This window comes from Daldinia vernicosa (assembly GCF_022497035.1).
Source record: "Daldinia vernicosa strain CBS 139.73 unplaced genomic scaffold F5Y00scaffold_42, whole genome shotgun sequence".
In the NCBI taxonomy this organism is placed as follows: Eukaryota; Fungi; Ascomycota; class Sordariomycetes; order Xylariales; family Hypoxylaceae; genus Daldinia; species Daldinia vernicosa.
Window position 1 is genome coordinate 175,055 of NW_025953958.1, and position 13,186 is coordinate 188,240.

A 13,186-nucleotide genomic window follows, 5' to 3' on the forward strand; every position below is an offset into this window, starting at 1 on the left:
GTAGCAGCGCAGGTAAGTAGACATACATACATACAGCTCAGCCCTCCTTCTCCCGACTGCGCGCCGAAATCCCGACCGATTGGATGCGACGGTTTCCACGCGAGCGGCGATGCATGCGCGCGCGCATCTGTCCTGTGCTGCTGTCCTGCCCACGTTGCAACGTGGTCTCTCGCAGCCGTCCCTGCAGCAACGTATGTACGTATGTACGTTCTCCACGGGTCCTGAGCCATGCTGTCGGATCCTCTGGGGAGAGAGAGATAGAGATGGAGATGGAGAGATTGGAAGTTTGTACACCTCCCTACCTACCAACTACCTACCAACCACCAACCATCAACCTGATTTCCTAGCGCCTTTTTGTTTGTGTATGTAGTGTATTGAGGGGAAAGATGGGAAAGATGGATAGATTAGGTAGGTAGGTAGGTAGGTAAAGTAGGCAAACAGGTGGTGTCTAAGTTGGCGTAAAGGACATGGGGGATTCGGCCACGTGTTGCTCTTGTGCGACGACAACCTTCGCTCTTATACCGGGATCATCCTCGGTAGCCGTGCCGGGCCTCCTTGCGTCAGAGTTGGATAAGTACTCTATTCTACTCTACTGTAAACTTTGCTATCCTTCTATCGTGGGTTCGGGGGGCGTTCGGGCTCGCATGTGACTGCTTGGTCGTGTTTACATATTGCGCGGGCGACGCGACGTCACGTACGGGCAGGCAGGACTCGATAATGACGTACCTTGAACCATGGATGGCATGCGGCTCCAACGTGTTCGTCTATCTAGGTACATATGTAGTAGGTAACGGTCGGTTGATTCGGGCTCGGTCTGGTGTCGCTGGGTTGCATCGTGAGGTGTATATTAGGTGCATATGTATGTGTGTGTATATGTATATATGTATGTCTGCCTCAAAGTATCTGCTACAAAGTCCAGATGGCAGCTCCCTAGGGGATGTACCCTACCGACCTGCGACTTTTATTCTATTCGGTGCATAGTGAGGTGTTGGCTGATTGGCCATTCGTCGCCAATAGGAGAGATGATACGGTGTCTAGGGCCGCTATTGGAGCGCATTTATTACTCAGATGTCACCGAGGCTTAAAGGCGCATAGCTATGTTACGAGCATGTCTAAGGGAGGCCTCATGGAGCAGGTAAGTTCACGAATGCTTATTAGGAAGTCAATGTACATGAAATAGAGCCGCATGTTTGTATATAGCACTTATTGAAGTACTCCCCGAGAGGCAGGTATCATCTAAGCCGCTTAGGACATAAGCCAAAGTAGACGGGTACTTAATTATGATACTTAACTGCTGACAGTAGCCTGATCAGCTCTTCTACTTATAACTACTAACTACTAGTTTGCTGCGAGAAGCTCCTATTCCCATGACTAAGCCGCAGGCGTAATCCGTGTTAATCCCGTCTGTCTAGTGGGTATATATTAGAAGTGCGTGAGATATTGATGACCGAAGCTTCCTAAAGGTATGCTCCATGATGACAATATCGTAAGTAGGTCTGATATAGGTTCTTAACTATATCCGGGAATGTAGGTCTCGGAAGTAGTTGTCTTGTACATGCGAACTACCTTTCAATTAAGATATTCTATTTTCGAGATATACGAGCAGAAGCTGGAACTCGTGTATCTTTGAAGTATACTCTCCCCAGTAGTTTTATTAACTTATATCTTGGTACGAAATCGGGGGCTTGATATATCTCTCCTCTTAGCACTCTCAGTGTGTTAAGGACAACATCACCACATGTTTTGACTCCTTGGAAAAGAGGAAATTCATGAATGTCTATTCCATGCTTCACCGCGAAGTTCTCAACGAAACTCTTTGCTCTAGTTGACCTTCGTCGATACAATTGTTCCCCCATTGGTGGCCGTGGCATACTTACACCCTTATACCTAGCCAACTACGGTTTACTAACCTTCAAGAATCTGATAGGCTTGGTAAAGGAAGGGTCTTGATAGACAAAAGCGATAAGTTTTTTTCGAGATACCATACGAACTCTCTAGAAAATTCTCATGTATCATATTAGTCTAAGGGCAGAGAAGTGGTAGTGGTCTACCACCAACCAAGAGTATAGGAAGTCGGGTTGTACGAAACTAGTCTACACCAATATTATTTTGTATTTCTAGCATTCTCGTCTTCGGCACTACCTCATATTACCAGTTTAGATCATTCATTACCTAGTTAGAGCTGGTAGCTATCTAGAACAGTAGGTATAGGCACATTTATTACACGAGATATGCGGGCTGGCCTAGTGTTTTACTATGATAGAAATGTTGAATAGAGATGTAATCGATCTATACATATATACTTGATTAGGTACTGGATAGAACTCCCCTGCGCCCGAAATTCGCATTCCGGCACCTGGTCACACTGGCTCTGACTGGTACGACTATAGATACGCAGTTCATATGTCTCTTGAATCCTTCCTTGGGGATAGCCAACAAATAGTCAAGGAAATGCTTATTGCTATATTCCGGGTGCCTTCGATACTTACTGTCCCAGGGCTAGGCGTCAAACCGTATTTAATTCCTAGGCTATATCGACGCTTAAGAATGAGAGCTTCTAGCTACACTAGTAGTCAGATCTCAGTGAGTTTCATTAGGCCGTCGTATTTTCAGAGTTGTGTTTTTATCCCTTGCTCGAATGCTCACCCAGCGCAACCTACCCAAATATCATTCATGATAATGAGTTACGATTTGACTTTGTTCAAAATAGCTTCTTGTTCCGCTAAACGGATTCCAAACGCTGATCGAGCATCCCTATGGCCCTCTACTATATCTGTTCTTGCAAAGACATCGTTCTTCATCTCACAGTGAGTATGACTGCTTCTTGAGTCCCTCATAGGGTGTTTATATCTACGCAAATATACTGGCAATACTCCAATAACAACTCGACATACACTAATAACGTAGGCCGGTATCGTAACTAGAGTCGGTCAGTAGTATGCGTTGACTTTGGTGTTCTAGACGCATGGGCGGTCTAGCAGAGAAAGAAAGGAAGACATCACATCTAATGCGCAGATTGGACTAAAGCAGAGCTGCTTTCATCTTCTTATACAACACCACTCTAATAGTCACGATAACGCGACTCAATTAGTAACCATACATACAATACACAATTCGTTTACCTAACAGCAATCCCCAACCCCACGGGTTCGCAAACGCGGTCAACTCGACACCTCCCCCCAAGGTGAAGCGACAACGGAATCGAAGGTCAACCTGGGGAGGGGACCTGACCGCATTTACATTACACCCCAACTCACCGGCCTGGTGTATTGTATTTAGACCCCGTAAAAAGGGGGCCGTCACATGTCGTTCCAGAAGCTTCACCCACACCTTTGCGAGGCCCGCCCGGCCCACAACTCCACCTCGAAAAGGAGCCAAGTTGGGGATAGCGGCCCGCACGCGTACATAGGAATCACACCTGTACGTCCGAAAAAGACAAGCAGAAAAAAAAAACAAAAAGATGCCTATCGGGGAGCTTTCTTCCTCCCCCAGACGGCACGTGGCGAGTGGACCGGCTAGCTATATAATGCATGCCTACATATGTACGTACGCACGCTACATAGTTTCCGACCGCGTCTGGCCAGATCGCTAGGGCCGACGATATCGGGATGGAGGAAGTTCGGGATCGTCTGGGCGGTTGTTACTGGAGTAACATTACGAGGACGATGGATATTTACGTGTGCCAACAAAAGAACACAAAAAAAGCTCCTCTTATTGGTAGACAGAAAAATAAAGTAGGGATTCTCGTGACATGTTCACGAATTTATGGGTAATTTTAATGACTGTTCCCTTTACTACGCAAATTAAGTTGGTCTTCTAGGTAGCTCGACTACCGACAGAAGGGTTATTTCTGACGTAGCGCCTCCACCGAAAAGACTCTAGACCTACCTGATAGACGAGTAGTAACACGGGTAATCTTCTTTTGGTAGCATTTAACTAACCAAAGAAAGAAGAGCAACCAATGTTTCCTACATAGTTACCATTCTAAAAGTGCCACGATATCGAAGCCAAGTAGCGACATCGTACCCTATGTTAAAAAATTGAGCGTGACAACATTTGTCCTTTTGCGACTCGTAACGTAACTGAAACCGTGCCGCTCCGAGAGGCGCATGATATCGATTGGGACGTAGATTCGTGGCTGACGTGACGGCTACTCTTTTGCGGACATGGTTTCCAACTCCTTTGGGTCTGAAGAAAAGCTTTGACGTACGGACCGAGAAGGTTCAAGAGTCTCTAAGAATTTTCGACTCTACCTAGACCAGCTGTACCTAGACTGAAAGATGCCACAGTAATTCCCAATTCGGGCCACGTCGTTTTGGTGTTTGATCCACCCCGGGGCCTTTAATTAAAATATGCTCCAACACTACATAGTACCTTCGGACCAATTTGTATTTATCGTCTACGAAAGATCTACGACGTTTCGTTGCGGGGCTAAGCAGGAGAAAGGAGTTCGTAATCTTCATATCTCGGTAGTCACGATAGCGTTCGCGCTGCGACAGCGGCTGTTGGTTTCGATAGTGCGCCGTGGTGGCTCTGGTTGAGACTGGTGACTCGCTAGTTGATACCATTTAAATAGTGGATGATAGTAGAGATAAGCAAAAAAATAAGCCTTTCCCCAGTCCCCATGACCGGGTGCGGCCAACTATGTAGTGAGACCTACCTGTTCGGTTGAATGATTCAGCCAGGTGACTTATACCCAAATGCTTGGCAATTTAGCCTGACTAGCAACATTCCTAACTAGGTCTTCCGTCTCGGTCTAGATTAGAGCCGGCTTCATGCCGAAAATAAGTCGGGGCGGAACGGGAGTTTGTGGGTACCCGGTGCTTTAACTTGAGCCGAACCCACTTTATTTGTCTAGACTCGTGAATGAAAACAATTTGGGATTGGCAAATTACGGGTGATCGGAGTCTTACCTAATAGACCTAACAAAGACCCCTGAAGTTGATCCTTTCTATTCTTCCTTTTCTGCCCTTACTTTCTTCTCACACCCAACCCACGCTGCTTCGTGGGAGGCCCACTTGCACATGCTCCCTGGCTCACTACTAGGGCTGCTTCAAAGCCTCGATACCCGCGTTTGTGCTTCGAAGAAATTGCAGTAAATTGCCAAATAAGACGTGATGAAGGCGAAACAAGCTTTCTTAAACTGGGGCGCATGGGACCCCGTGGCGTGACTTTCCGATCTGTCAGGCCACTTTGTCAGCCTAAAGACCCCTAAAAATGGAATCTCTTCCTTTCTTTTATGCCCATTGGCGCCAGAGCTTCCCAATCTAGCCACGACACTTTCCCAGGTAGAGTATCGCAATAAACATTCTGTCACATTCGGACCCAGCTGCCGAAGTCGGTCTCGCCTTTCGTAGTCATAATTCGACCGAGGTGAAAAAATTCTTCGGGAAAACCCTCCACGAGGGATGATGAAATCCTGAACAGGGGTTCGCGACGGTTTATCTACGAATTTTTCTCGTGCTGTTGTCCTGTTTCGCAAACCGTAATTCTTTTTTCCCATTTTTTTCTGCTTATCTCCAGTTTCCTTTGTAATTTCTGGAATTATTCGTATAATCAAAGAATATCGACTAGACAATTATTAGAATAGACGACGGAGTCCTCATAGATTCGACACCCTACGGCTCCAAAGGCGCAATACATAAAGGCGCACTGCTCTCTTTTATCACGATCTCATTACCTCTCGTCTTCATTGTACGTCGCCTCTTCTCCCTCTTTTTCATGTTCTAACCTGGTCTCACTCAGACGATACTTGCTGGAAGGAAATTCGAAATAGAAAAAACACCCTCGCCGACGCCAAAATGATCATCACACGTCTTATCTCTCTTACGAACTTCGCCGTCGCATCGTCCGCGCTTGGCTTCCAGGTTTTCGTCTTGTACCCATGGCATATCCAGCTGGACAACTCGTTTGAGGAACTCAAGAAGGAACATCTCAGGGTTCTGGATGCAGTCAGGGAGGTCGCGAAGGAGATTGATCCGGATTCGAGGAAAGGAGTGGCCGACTCCATTTTGGGACGCTTGGGAATCAGCGCTTTCAGTGTCAAAAGGTGATTTCAATTTAGCAAGCATGCAGTAACGATAATTGTCTTACCCTAACGAGATTGATACTTATACCAACTCTTCCACAGTTTGTTTTTGCCTAAGCCAGAATCTCCCGTTACCCAGAGTGTTTTCGACAACAGTAATCCTGTAAAATATGTCGCAGACGGCGTCGCCAGTATCCCTCCCCTGTCGATAAGTCCAGGGATGAAACTTTCCGAGTTCGCAAGATACGCTTTCTCGGGGGCTATCTGCTGTTCATTTACTCATGCCATACTGACTCCAGTCGATGTGTAAGCCAAAATGATTTCGCATATTGGCTATTGCCAATAGGAAAAGATTGAATATTTATGTATAGCGCCAGGAAAGCTGATGCATTAGGTACTCAGGGTCAAGACCCGGGTTCAGCTCGAACCAGTTAAATATAATAGAGGCCTAGCAGGCGGGATGCGCCAGATCGTCGTCAACGACCGTGCTGGAGCACTCTTGACAGGATTCGGGCCGACGGTAACGGGATATTTCCTGCAAGGAGCATTCAAATTCGGTGGCTACGAGTTTTTCAAAAGACAGACGAACGACTTTCTAGGACCGGAAAAAGCGGCTGCAAACCGGAGCGCCGTATACCTTGCCTCCTCTGCTGCGGCCGAATTTCTCGGCGATATTCTGCTTTGCCCATTCGAGGCTGTTCGTATTAGATTAGTATCCCAACCCACATTTGCTCCTAACATGCTGTCCGCATTCGGTAGGATGGTCAAGCACGAGGGAATGGCCGGCCTTTACTCTGGGTTCATGCCGATAGTGTTGAAACAGTAAGCCTGTTTTTGTACTATTTGTGGCTGTGTCAAGTAGCTGACTTGCATAGGGTCCCGTACACGATGGCGACGTTTGTGGTGTATGAAAAAGCTCTCGAAGTAGCGCATTCCTGGATCAATAAAGAAACAGCATCGAACACAACACTTTCGGGAGTAAATCTCGGTTGTGGTCTTACTGCTGGTATGGCAGCTGCGATAGTTTCACAGCCCGCGGATACGGTGTTGAGCAAGATCAACAAAGAAAAGGGACGACCGGGTGAAGGAACTGCACGACGTATCTTCAACATCGTCAGTCAGCTTGGCTTACGCGGAAGCTACGCCGGTATTGGACCTCGGTTGGTCATGGTGGGAGGTATGACGGCCGTCCAGTTCGGAATATATGGCCATATCCAGAGAGTATGACCCCTTGTTGCTATTTCTCCGTACGATCCAGCCGAGAACTGACGATTGAATGTAGGCTTTGGGCGCAACTAAGAGCACTACTGAAGTTAAGCAAGAAAAGCCTAAGGTTATGGAGGCAGTTAACCTCCTGCAAACCGCAAAGTATTAATGTCAAAACAGGATAAATAACTTATACGTTTGGTATAATACCTGCCGTATAAATTTCATCAGGGACCGGATGATGCTGGCATCGAAATCCGGTATTTTGTCCTAGCGCAACGTTGCGCGTGTGATACCGAACAGATGTCATGCGAAAACGATTGGGCACGAATTTAATAGATCCGATGTTTATTTGTATATATATTGGTCGATAGGTAGATGGTAGAGATAAAAGGATAAAAGGATTCGGGTATATAATTTAGAGTATAATAGAGGAATAAAAGGAGGCTTGATAGTATTGTATTGTTGTGTTGTGTAATGTTGGCTCGCTCCTTAGACAAACGATGAAAAGTTATCATAACGAAGGTATATTGACAACTGTCAAAGCAGAAGAGTAAAAAGTAGAGGGGAAACTGAGGGAATATACCTACCTACCTGGTAGGTTACGTGGTAAGGAGAGCACCTTCTTTGTTATGGGTAGCCTGTAATTCGTGCAGGAATGAATATGTAGAAGTAGCAGCCCCGCCTTGAAGTTTACTAACCTTAGGTAATTTGTACCTTGACTACCTTGACTACGGATCCGTACATCACCTATGATCGCCACCTTTTTCGGCCCCACCCCCACTATCAATTACATACTGTAGGTATGCAGCGGATTTTGAGTCAACAGTCAGTCAACAGTCAACTATCAACATTACCTCTCCAGTATTTCCAGCGCAATATTCCACGACGCTCTTCCTTTATCTCGGCCTCAATTTTGCTATTTGAGTACCTCGGGAATACAGAATGTCGAGTAGGCAGTTAAGAAAACTTCAAAAACAAAAAGAGCTGGAGGAGCTCCAGGCGAAGAATTCTCTCGAGGACGACGAATCGAGTAATGATGACCGGCCCGCCCAGAAACCGAGAGCAAGCGCATTCTCCGGATTTGCAGCGCTTGGCGACCAAGATGATCAAGATGAGGATTCCGACCATGACGCGAAGGAAGACGAATTAGTAGAGGCCACAACAAAGCCAAGTATCGAACCCAACCGTACCGACGCGCCTAAGAGCTCGTCGAAGAAGAACAAGAAAAAGAAGAAGAAGGCTAAGAAGCAAGATGGTGCTCCCGCTAAGGCTGAACCTATTGCGCAAAGCGGACCGGATGAAATTGATCAGGCGCTAAGAGAGCTCGAAATTTCCAACCCTAGAAAAGAAAATGACGACGAGGATTTTCAACTGAAAATCGTGAAGCCTTACGAGCGAATTTGCGAACTTCTAAGCATCAATGCGTATCACCTTAGAGTAATCAATGAGATGAGCAACCTATTTGGCCGAGAAGCTATCGCTGCTGCTCAGATCGAAGAGCAAGAACAGACGCGCACTAGAAGACAAAGACAGCCGTTGCCCCAGCAAGTCGACCTAGAAACATACCTTAAGGGGGTACCGGGAAAGGGCTTACCTGAAGTAACGCTGCGGCGGAACCCCTTTTTGGCTGGCAAGGAAACATGGCCACGTGCTTCTACGGAGGGCCTGACTATGGAACAAATCAAGGAGGAAAAGGAAGGAGTAGCTTGCCTGCCGGGTACTGTCGAGTTCCGCTTTGCGCATGATACATACTACAACAGATTGGAGGAAGCATTCTACGACCTCGTCCAGATGTACGATCCTATGCAGATAGTGCATTTTCTACATCTCCATCCGTATCACGTCTCTAGCCTTATCCAAGTTAGCAGAGTCGCAAAACAAGACCAGAATTCGGCGCTTTCCGCGGACTTATGCGAACGAGCCCTTTTCACCTTCGGCCGTGTCTCTCTATCGACTTTTCGCCAGAAGATAGAGCAGGGGAAAGCGAGATTGTCGTTCAACCGTCCGGAGAACCGTCAGTTTTGGTTGGCCGGATATCATTACCTTAAGAATCTAATCATGAAGGGCACCTACAGGACGGCACTAGAATGGGCAAAACTTTTACTCAGCGTGGATCATACTGACCCGTACGGGGTTATCCATTTTATCCACCCGCTCGCCATACGGGCGCGCGAATCAAAGTGGTTCATTGACCTTTGCGATTCGGAGATTTTAGACGTAAATCATGCGGCGCAAGATGGCCAAGATTACATCAGGCAGACACTTGTACTAGCTAGGCTTCAGCAAAAGGACACGGCTGGTGCCAAAGCACTGTTGGTCGAGGGTATGGAGCGCTTGCCTTGGCTGTATAGCTATCTCTTTAAAGCACTCAACTTAGATGTTCCCAAGGCTATATGGGGCATGCAACCACGCAACCGAGATGAGGAGCTTCATACAAACGTCTACATCCATCAGACTAAGCCGTTATGGGATAACACGCAAGCAATGTCTCTCCTGAAGGAGGTAGCGGGTGAGGCAAAGAGGGCGGACGTCAACAAAGCATTCCCCTCCCCACCTACGGTTGGGTTTAATCTTGCACGATTCGTCTTCCTACTAGAGATTCCCTCTTTAATAGGACTAGTACCGCGCGACTTACTAAATACGTCAGTTAATTGGGAGTTTGACCCGCTCCCACCGCCTCTAGAGCAAAATATCTTCTCGTACAACTCGCAGATGCTGCCGTGGACTCCCTCACAACCTGAAGATCGACTTAGGGCTGGACTCGAGCAAGGGGATCGCCGACAACTTATGCAAATACTAGCCCAAGCAAGACTGGCCGGTGCACCTGAGGATATCCAAGCGGATCTCGAACGGGCCATCTTGGAGGAGGCCGACGGTATAGGTGGAAATCACAATGATGGCGGTGGTAACGATGGCGAAGCGAGCGAGGATGCATTTGAAGACGGATCTCAGAATGAAGCTTCTCTTGGTCGCTGGTCAACAATCTTCCAGGCCGTCATGAACCTATTCGATATGAATGAAGATGCTGCCGATGATTTCAATGTGTACAACGGACCCTTTGGGCCTAGACCCGGTACTATGCCCGGAGCATGGCAGGATGAGGAGTCAGACGAAGGGGAGACGGATGACGATATGCCTCCTTTAATACCTGTAGGGGGTTCGACTAATCCTAGAGAGTCTGGAAATGAAGCGAATGATAGCGGCGATGGAACGGACGACGAGATGCCAGGATTAGTGTGAACCGGTATGATCTGATTCGGTCGGTACGAATAGGCATAGCCGGGAGAGGCTACCGGGACATGATATCGGTATTCGATGCATACGCGTGTAAATAAAGCTAGCGTGTCCCCCATTACTGCAATTCCTGCAGGACAAACCCATGGAATCGCTGCATGGAACAGGTCGTTGGCTTAAGGCGTGAGTACAAACCTACTCTGTAATATGTACATACACTACACGTGGAAATGGGCTTCTTAATGTCTATATTTAGTGATGTGTGGCACTTCATCCGTCTGCCTATAATTCAGATTCCTAATTTTTAATTTTGCAATTTGCAATGAGCAAGTTTTTCCTTCTCTCCCTATTCGTAATTAAAAACCCAAGGCTAGTTTCGCATCTAGATGAAAATAATAGGGGGTGGAGGATGGGGAAACTTGCTCAGGTTTCATATTACGGCGAGCTGTCTTGTTGCGGCAGCACGCGACAGGTAAGGTAATAGGCGTCAGACGTACTGTTACAGTGCGTATACTGTTAATACTAGTATATTTTGTGTAGGAGACTATATGGTAGTTACTGTGTGAATATATTGGAGACGAAATGCGCCGCACTGTAGTATACTTTGCTGAGTCTTTTATGCGTTAGTAGGAGCCCACCTGAAAAGGCGGGGTGATGTGGTGGAATAGGTACATGGTATCAGTCAGTTTAGGGAAGTAGCTACCTGAGGTGTTAGTGTGTTTGGTACCTGTAATAAGGAATCTGGAACTTGGAATGGATTGGAACTTGGCCATCTGTTTCTAGTCCCGTCTTAATCACGACTTTTAGGTACTTTTTTTGCCTGAGGCATAACTGACAATTATTAATACACTTACAAACAAACGTCCATCCATCCAACACACACTCCCGGCCGGCCGTGCCACCATACACCATTCACCATACTACCCGAGAGGCATATATAATAACCGTCGCTTTTCCTTCTTCCGGCCATCTTACGGTAACTTGTACGTAGACAGACAAAAGCCAATCTTTACCTCGTTTTTCGGAATCGCAACCAGACAACTTTCAACTAACTACCCTGCTGATTTACATCGTTTAGATACCCCTCATCCTTTTTCTTTTTCCGCAAAGCCGATACCTACCTATCTATCTTTACTATTCGCAATGGCCGACCAGGAGCACACTTACAAGTTCAACGTCAGCATGAGCTGCGGCGGCTGCTCCGGCGCCGTTAACCGCGTGCTGGGCAAGCTAGAGGGTGAGTTATTCTTCATGGAAACGCACGAATGGCGTAAATGCCTAAATAAAGTAAGACGGCTAACTAACAATCGCGCAACGAAAACAAACAGGCGTCCAGAGCTACGAAGTCTCCCTCGAGAAGCAAGAAGCCCTCGTCGTAGCCAAGCCAGGCCTCGACTACGAAACCGTGCTCAAGACGATCAAGAAGACGGGCAAGAAGGTCAACTCGGGCTTCGTCGACGGCGAGTCGCGCAGCATCGAGGTGGCCGAGTAAAGCGGATCGCAGAACCACAGCAAATACAATATTTTGGGCATGGCAATGGCATGGCAATGGCAATAAATAGGACGCGGTGTGGTTTGGATGGAGTAACTCCCCCGCTGCTTGCGAGGAATACATACATAGATGCATGCTTCTTGTTTAGGCCTTCGATATGGTCGTGCGTGTTATTTATGCAGCCGGCTTTCTTTTTGTACTCTGTTAAGAGGTACCTAACCTAACCCAACACTCGGTTATTATGGTGAGATCGATGAAAACGATCCGGGGCGGGCCGTGGGAATTCCATACATACATACGATAGTATAAAAGTCAAGGCTCGCGACTTATGTATAGCCCGGCATGGATCGATCTTGCATATGCGATGCGCACCTGTGCTGACAATAGAGAATACCTTTGAGGTAGTTTTATGGATGATTGCTATTTATTGTTACTATGTGTTATTGTTATATGTCTGTCTTGTTTGAGTACATAATGTATGAAGAAGGATGCTGTGGCTTCTGTAATGACGAGCCTACTACCTATGTACTGCTATGTTGTCCGTGATATCCAACGAAGTAAATGCTCGTTTTTCTTTTCTTGATATTGCCAAGTCGAGTTAATGGTCAACTATAGGTTAATAAATTTGGGCCTCTTTATAACAATGATTAACTATATTTTAATTACTTTCTGATCAAATATCTTACAAATTTGAATCTGGACATATTCACTCCTCGAGCTCTAACAACCTTTGGTTCATGATTACATTAGTACATAGGTACCTGTTGGATGTTAGGTGCATCAGGTACCTACTTCATGTAGCACCTCACTAGCGCCTATCCCGTCCAACCGGGTTGCGGCATTTTCGCTACGCAACTTACCAACGATATAAACGCTATTTTGCAGCTAAATTTCCATCCACCGCACTAGGAAATCGGCATTCCTGAGAATGTCAAACATCATCTCGATTGGTCTAGTGGTCAGGATACCTGCTTGTCATCGCACAAGTACGCAGGTGGCCGGGGTTCGATTCCCCGATCGAGAGCATCTTTTTGACGATTTATTATATTCGCTATCTAACAGTTCGTCAATAGCGGGCTTTCTTTTTTTTTCTTTTTTTTTTTTTTCCCTTTCGGGGTTTTTTTTCTCGTCATATTTCTATCATCTTCCTCCATCGTATTTCCTACTCAGTATATTTCTTTCCGTTGAGGCAGCGAGTTAGTCTTTGCACCAGATAGGACACA

At 46.6% G+C, this 13,186-nt stretch overlaps 4 protein-coding genes and 1 non-coding gene across 5 annotated transcripts; all 5 read left to right on the forward strand.

Annotated features, from left to right (window-relative positions):
- The first annotated feature begins 403 nt into the window (after positions 1 to 403).
- Positions 404 to 1,250, forward strand: F5Y00DRAFT_243555 (uncharacterized protein). The gene is made up of 2 exons (XM_048008693.1): positions 404 to 584; positions 727 to 1,250. The coding sequence occupies exons 1-2, from the start codon at positions 468 to 470 to the stop codon at positions 979 to 981; spliced, it is 372 nt and encodes a 123-aa protein (XP_047862528.1). The 5' UTR covers positions 404 to 467; the 3' UTR covers positions 982 to 1,250.
- A 4,421-nt stretch (positions 1,251 to 5,671) lies between these two features.
- Positions 5,672 to 7,750, forward strand: F5Y00DRAFT_243564 (mitochondrial phosphate carrier protein). The gene is made up of 5 exons (XM_048008694.1): positions 5,672 to 6,049; positions 6,131 to 6,334; positions 6,431 to 6,850; positions 6,904 to 7,249; positions 7,311 to 7,750. The coding sequence occupies exons 1-5, from the start codon at positions 5,802 to 5,804 to the stop codon at positions 7,401 to 7,403; spliced, it is 1,311 nt and encodes a 436-aa protein (XP_047862529.1). The 5' UTR covers positions 5,672 to 5,801; the 3' UTR covers positions 7,404 to 7,750.
- On the forward strand, positions 7,751 to 10,962 carry F5Y00DRAFT_243565 (DUF654-domain-containing protein). Its single transcript, XM_048008695.1, has one exon. It carries the CDS (start codon positions 8,180 to 8,182, stop codon positions 10,475 to 10,477), a length of 2,298 nt encoding a protein of 765 aa, XP_047862530.1. The 5' UTR covers positions 7,751 to 8,179; the 3' UTR covers positions 10,478 to 10,962.
- A 250-nt stretch (positions 10,963 to 11,212) lies between these two features.
- Positions 11,213 to 12,531, forward strand: F5Y00DRAFT_243566 (uncharacterized protein). Its single transcript, XM_048008696.1, has 2 exons — positions 11,213 to 11,708; positions 11,800 to 12,531. The coding sequence occupies exons 1-2, from the start codon at positions 11,615 to 11,617 to the stop codon at positions 11,961 to 11,963; spliced, it is 258 nt and encodes an 85-aa protein (XP_047862531.1). The 5' UTR covers positions 11,213 to 11,614; the 3' UTR covers positions 11,964 to 12,531.
- A 373-nt stretch (positions 12,532 to 12,904) lies between these two features.
- On the forward strand, positions 12,905 to 12,987 carry F5Y00DRAFT_t120. Its single transcript has one exon. It is a non-coding gene; the product is annotated as a tRNA-Asp (tRNA).
- Positions 12,988 to 13,186: the final 199 nt, after the last annotated feature.

Bases quoted from the DNA above. Each gene is read 5' to 3' on its own strand.
- F5Y00DRAFT_243555 (XM_048008693.1), top strand. From the start codon at position 468: ATGGGGGATTCGGCCACGTGTTGCTCTTGTGCGACGACAACCTTCGCT. The intron at 585-726 runs CTACTCTACTGT...ATAATGACGTAC, and splicing joins AGTTGGATAAGTACTCTATT to CTTGAACCATGGATGGCATG.
- F5Y00DRAFT_243564 (XM_048008694.1), top strand. From the start codon at position 5,802: ATGATCATCACACGTCTTATCTCTCTTACGAACTTCGCCGTCGCATCG. The intron at 6,050-6,130 runs GTGATTTCAATT...ACTCTTCCACAG, and splicing joins AGCGCTTTCAGTGTCAAAAG to TTTGTTTTTGCCTAAGCCAG. The intron at 6,335-6,430 runs GTAAGCCAAAAT...TTAGGTACTCAG, and splicing joins ATACTGACTCCAGTCGATGT to GGTCAAGACCCGGGTTCAGC.
- F5Y00DRAFT_243565 (XM_048008695.1), top strand. From the start codon at position 8,180: ATGTCGAGTAGGCAGTTAAGAAAACTTCAAAAACAAAAAGAGCTGGAG.
- F5Y00DRAFT_243566 (XM_048008696.1), top strand. From the start codon at position 11,615: ATGGCCGACCAGGAGCACACTTACAAGTTCAACGTCAGCATGAGCTGC. The intron at 11,709-11,799 runs GTGAGTTATTCT...GAAAACAAACAG, and splicing joins CGTGCTGGGCAAGCTAGAGG to GCGTCCAGAGCTACGAAGTC.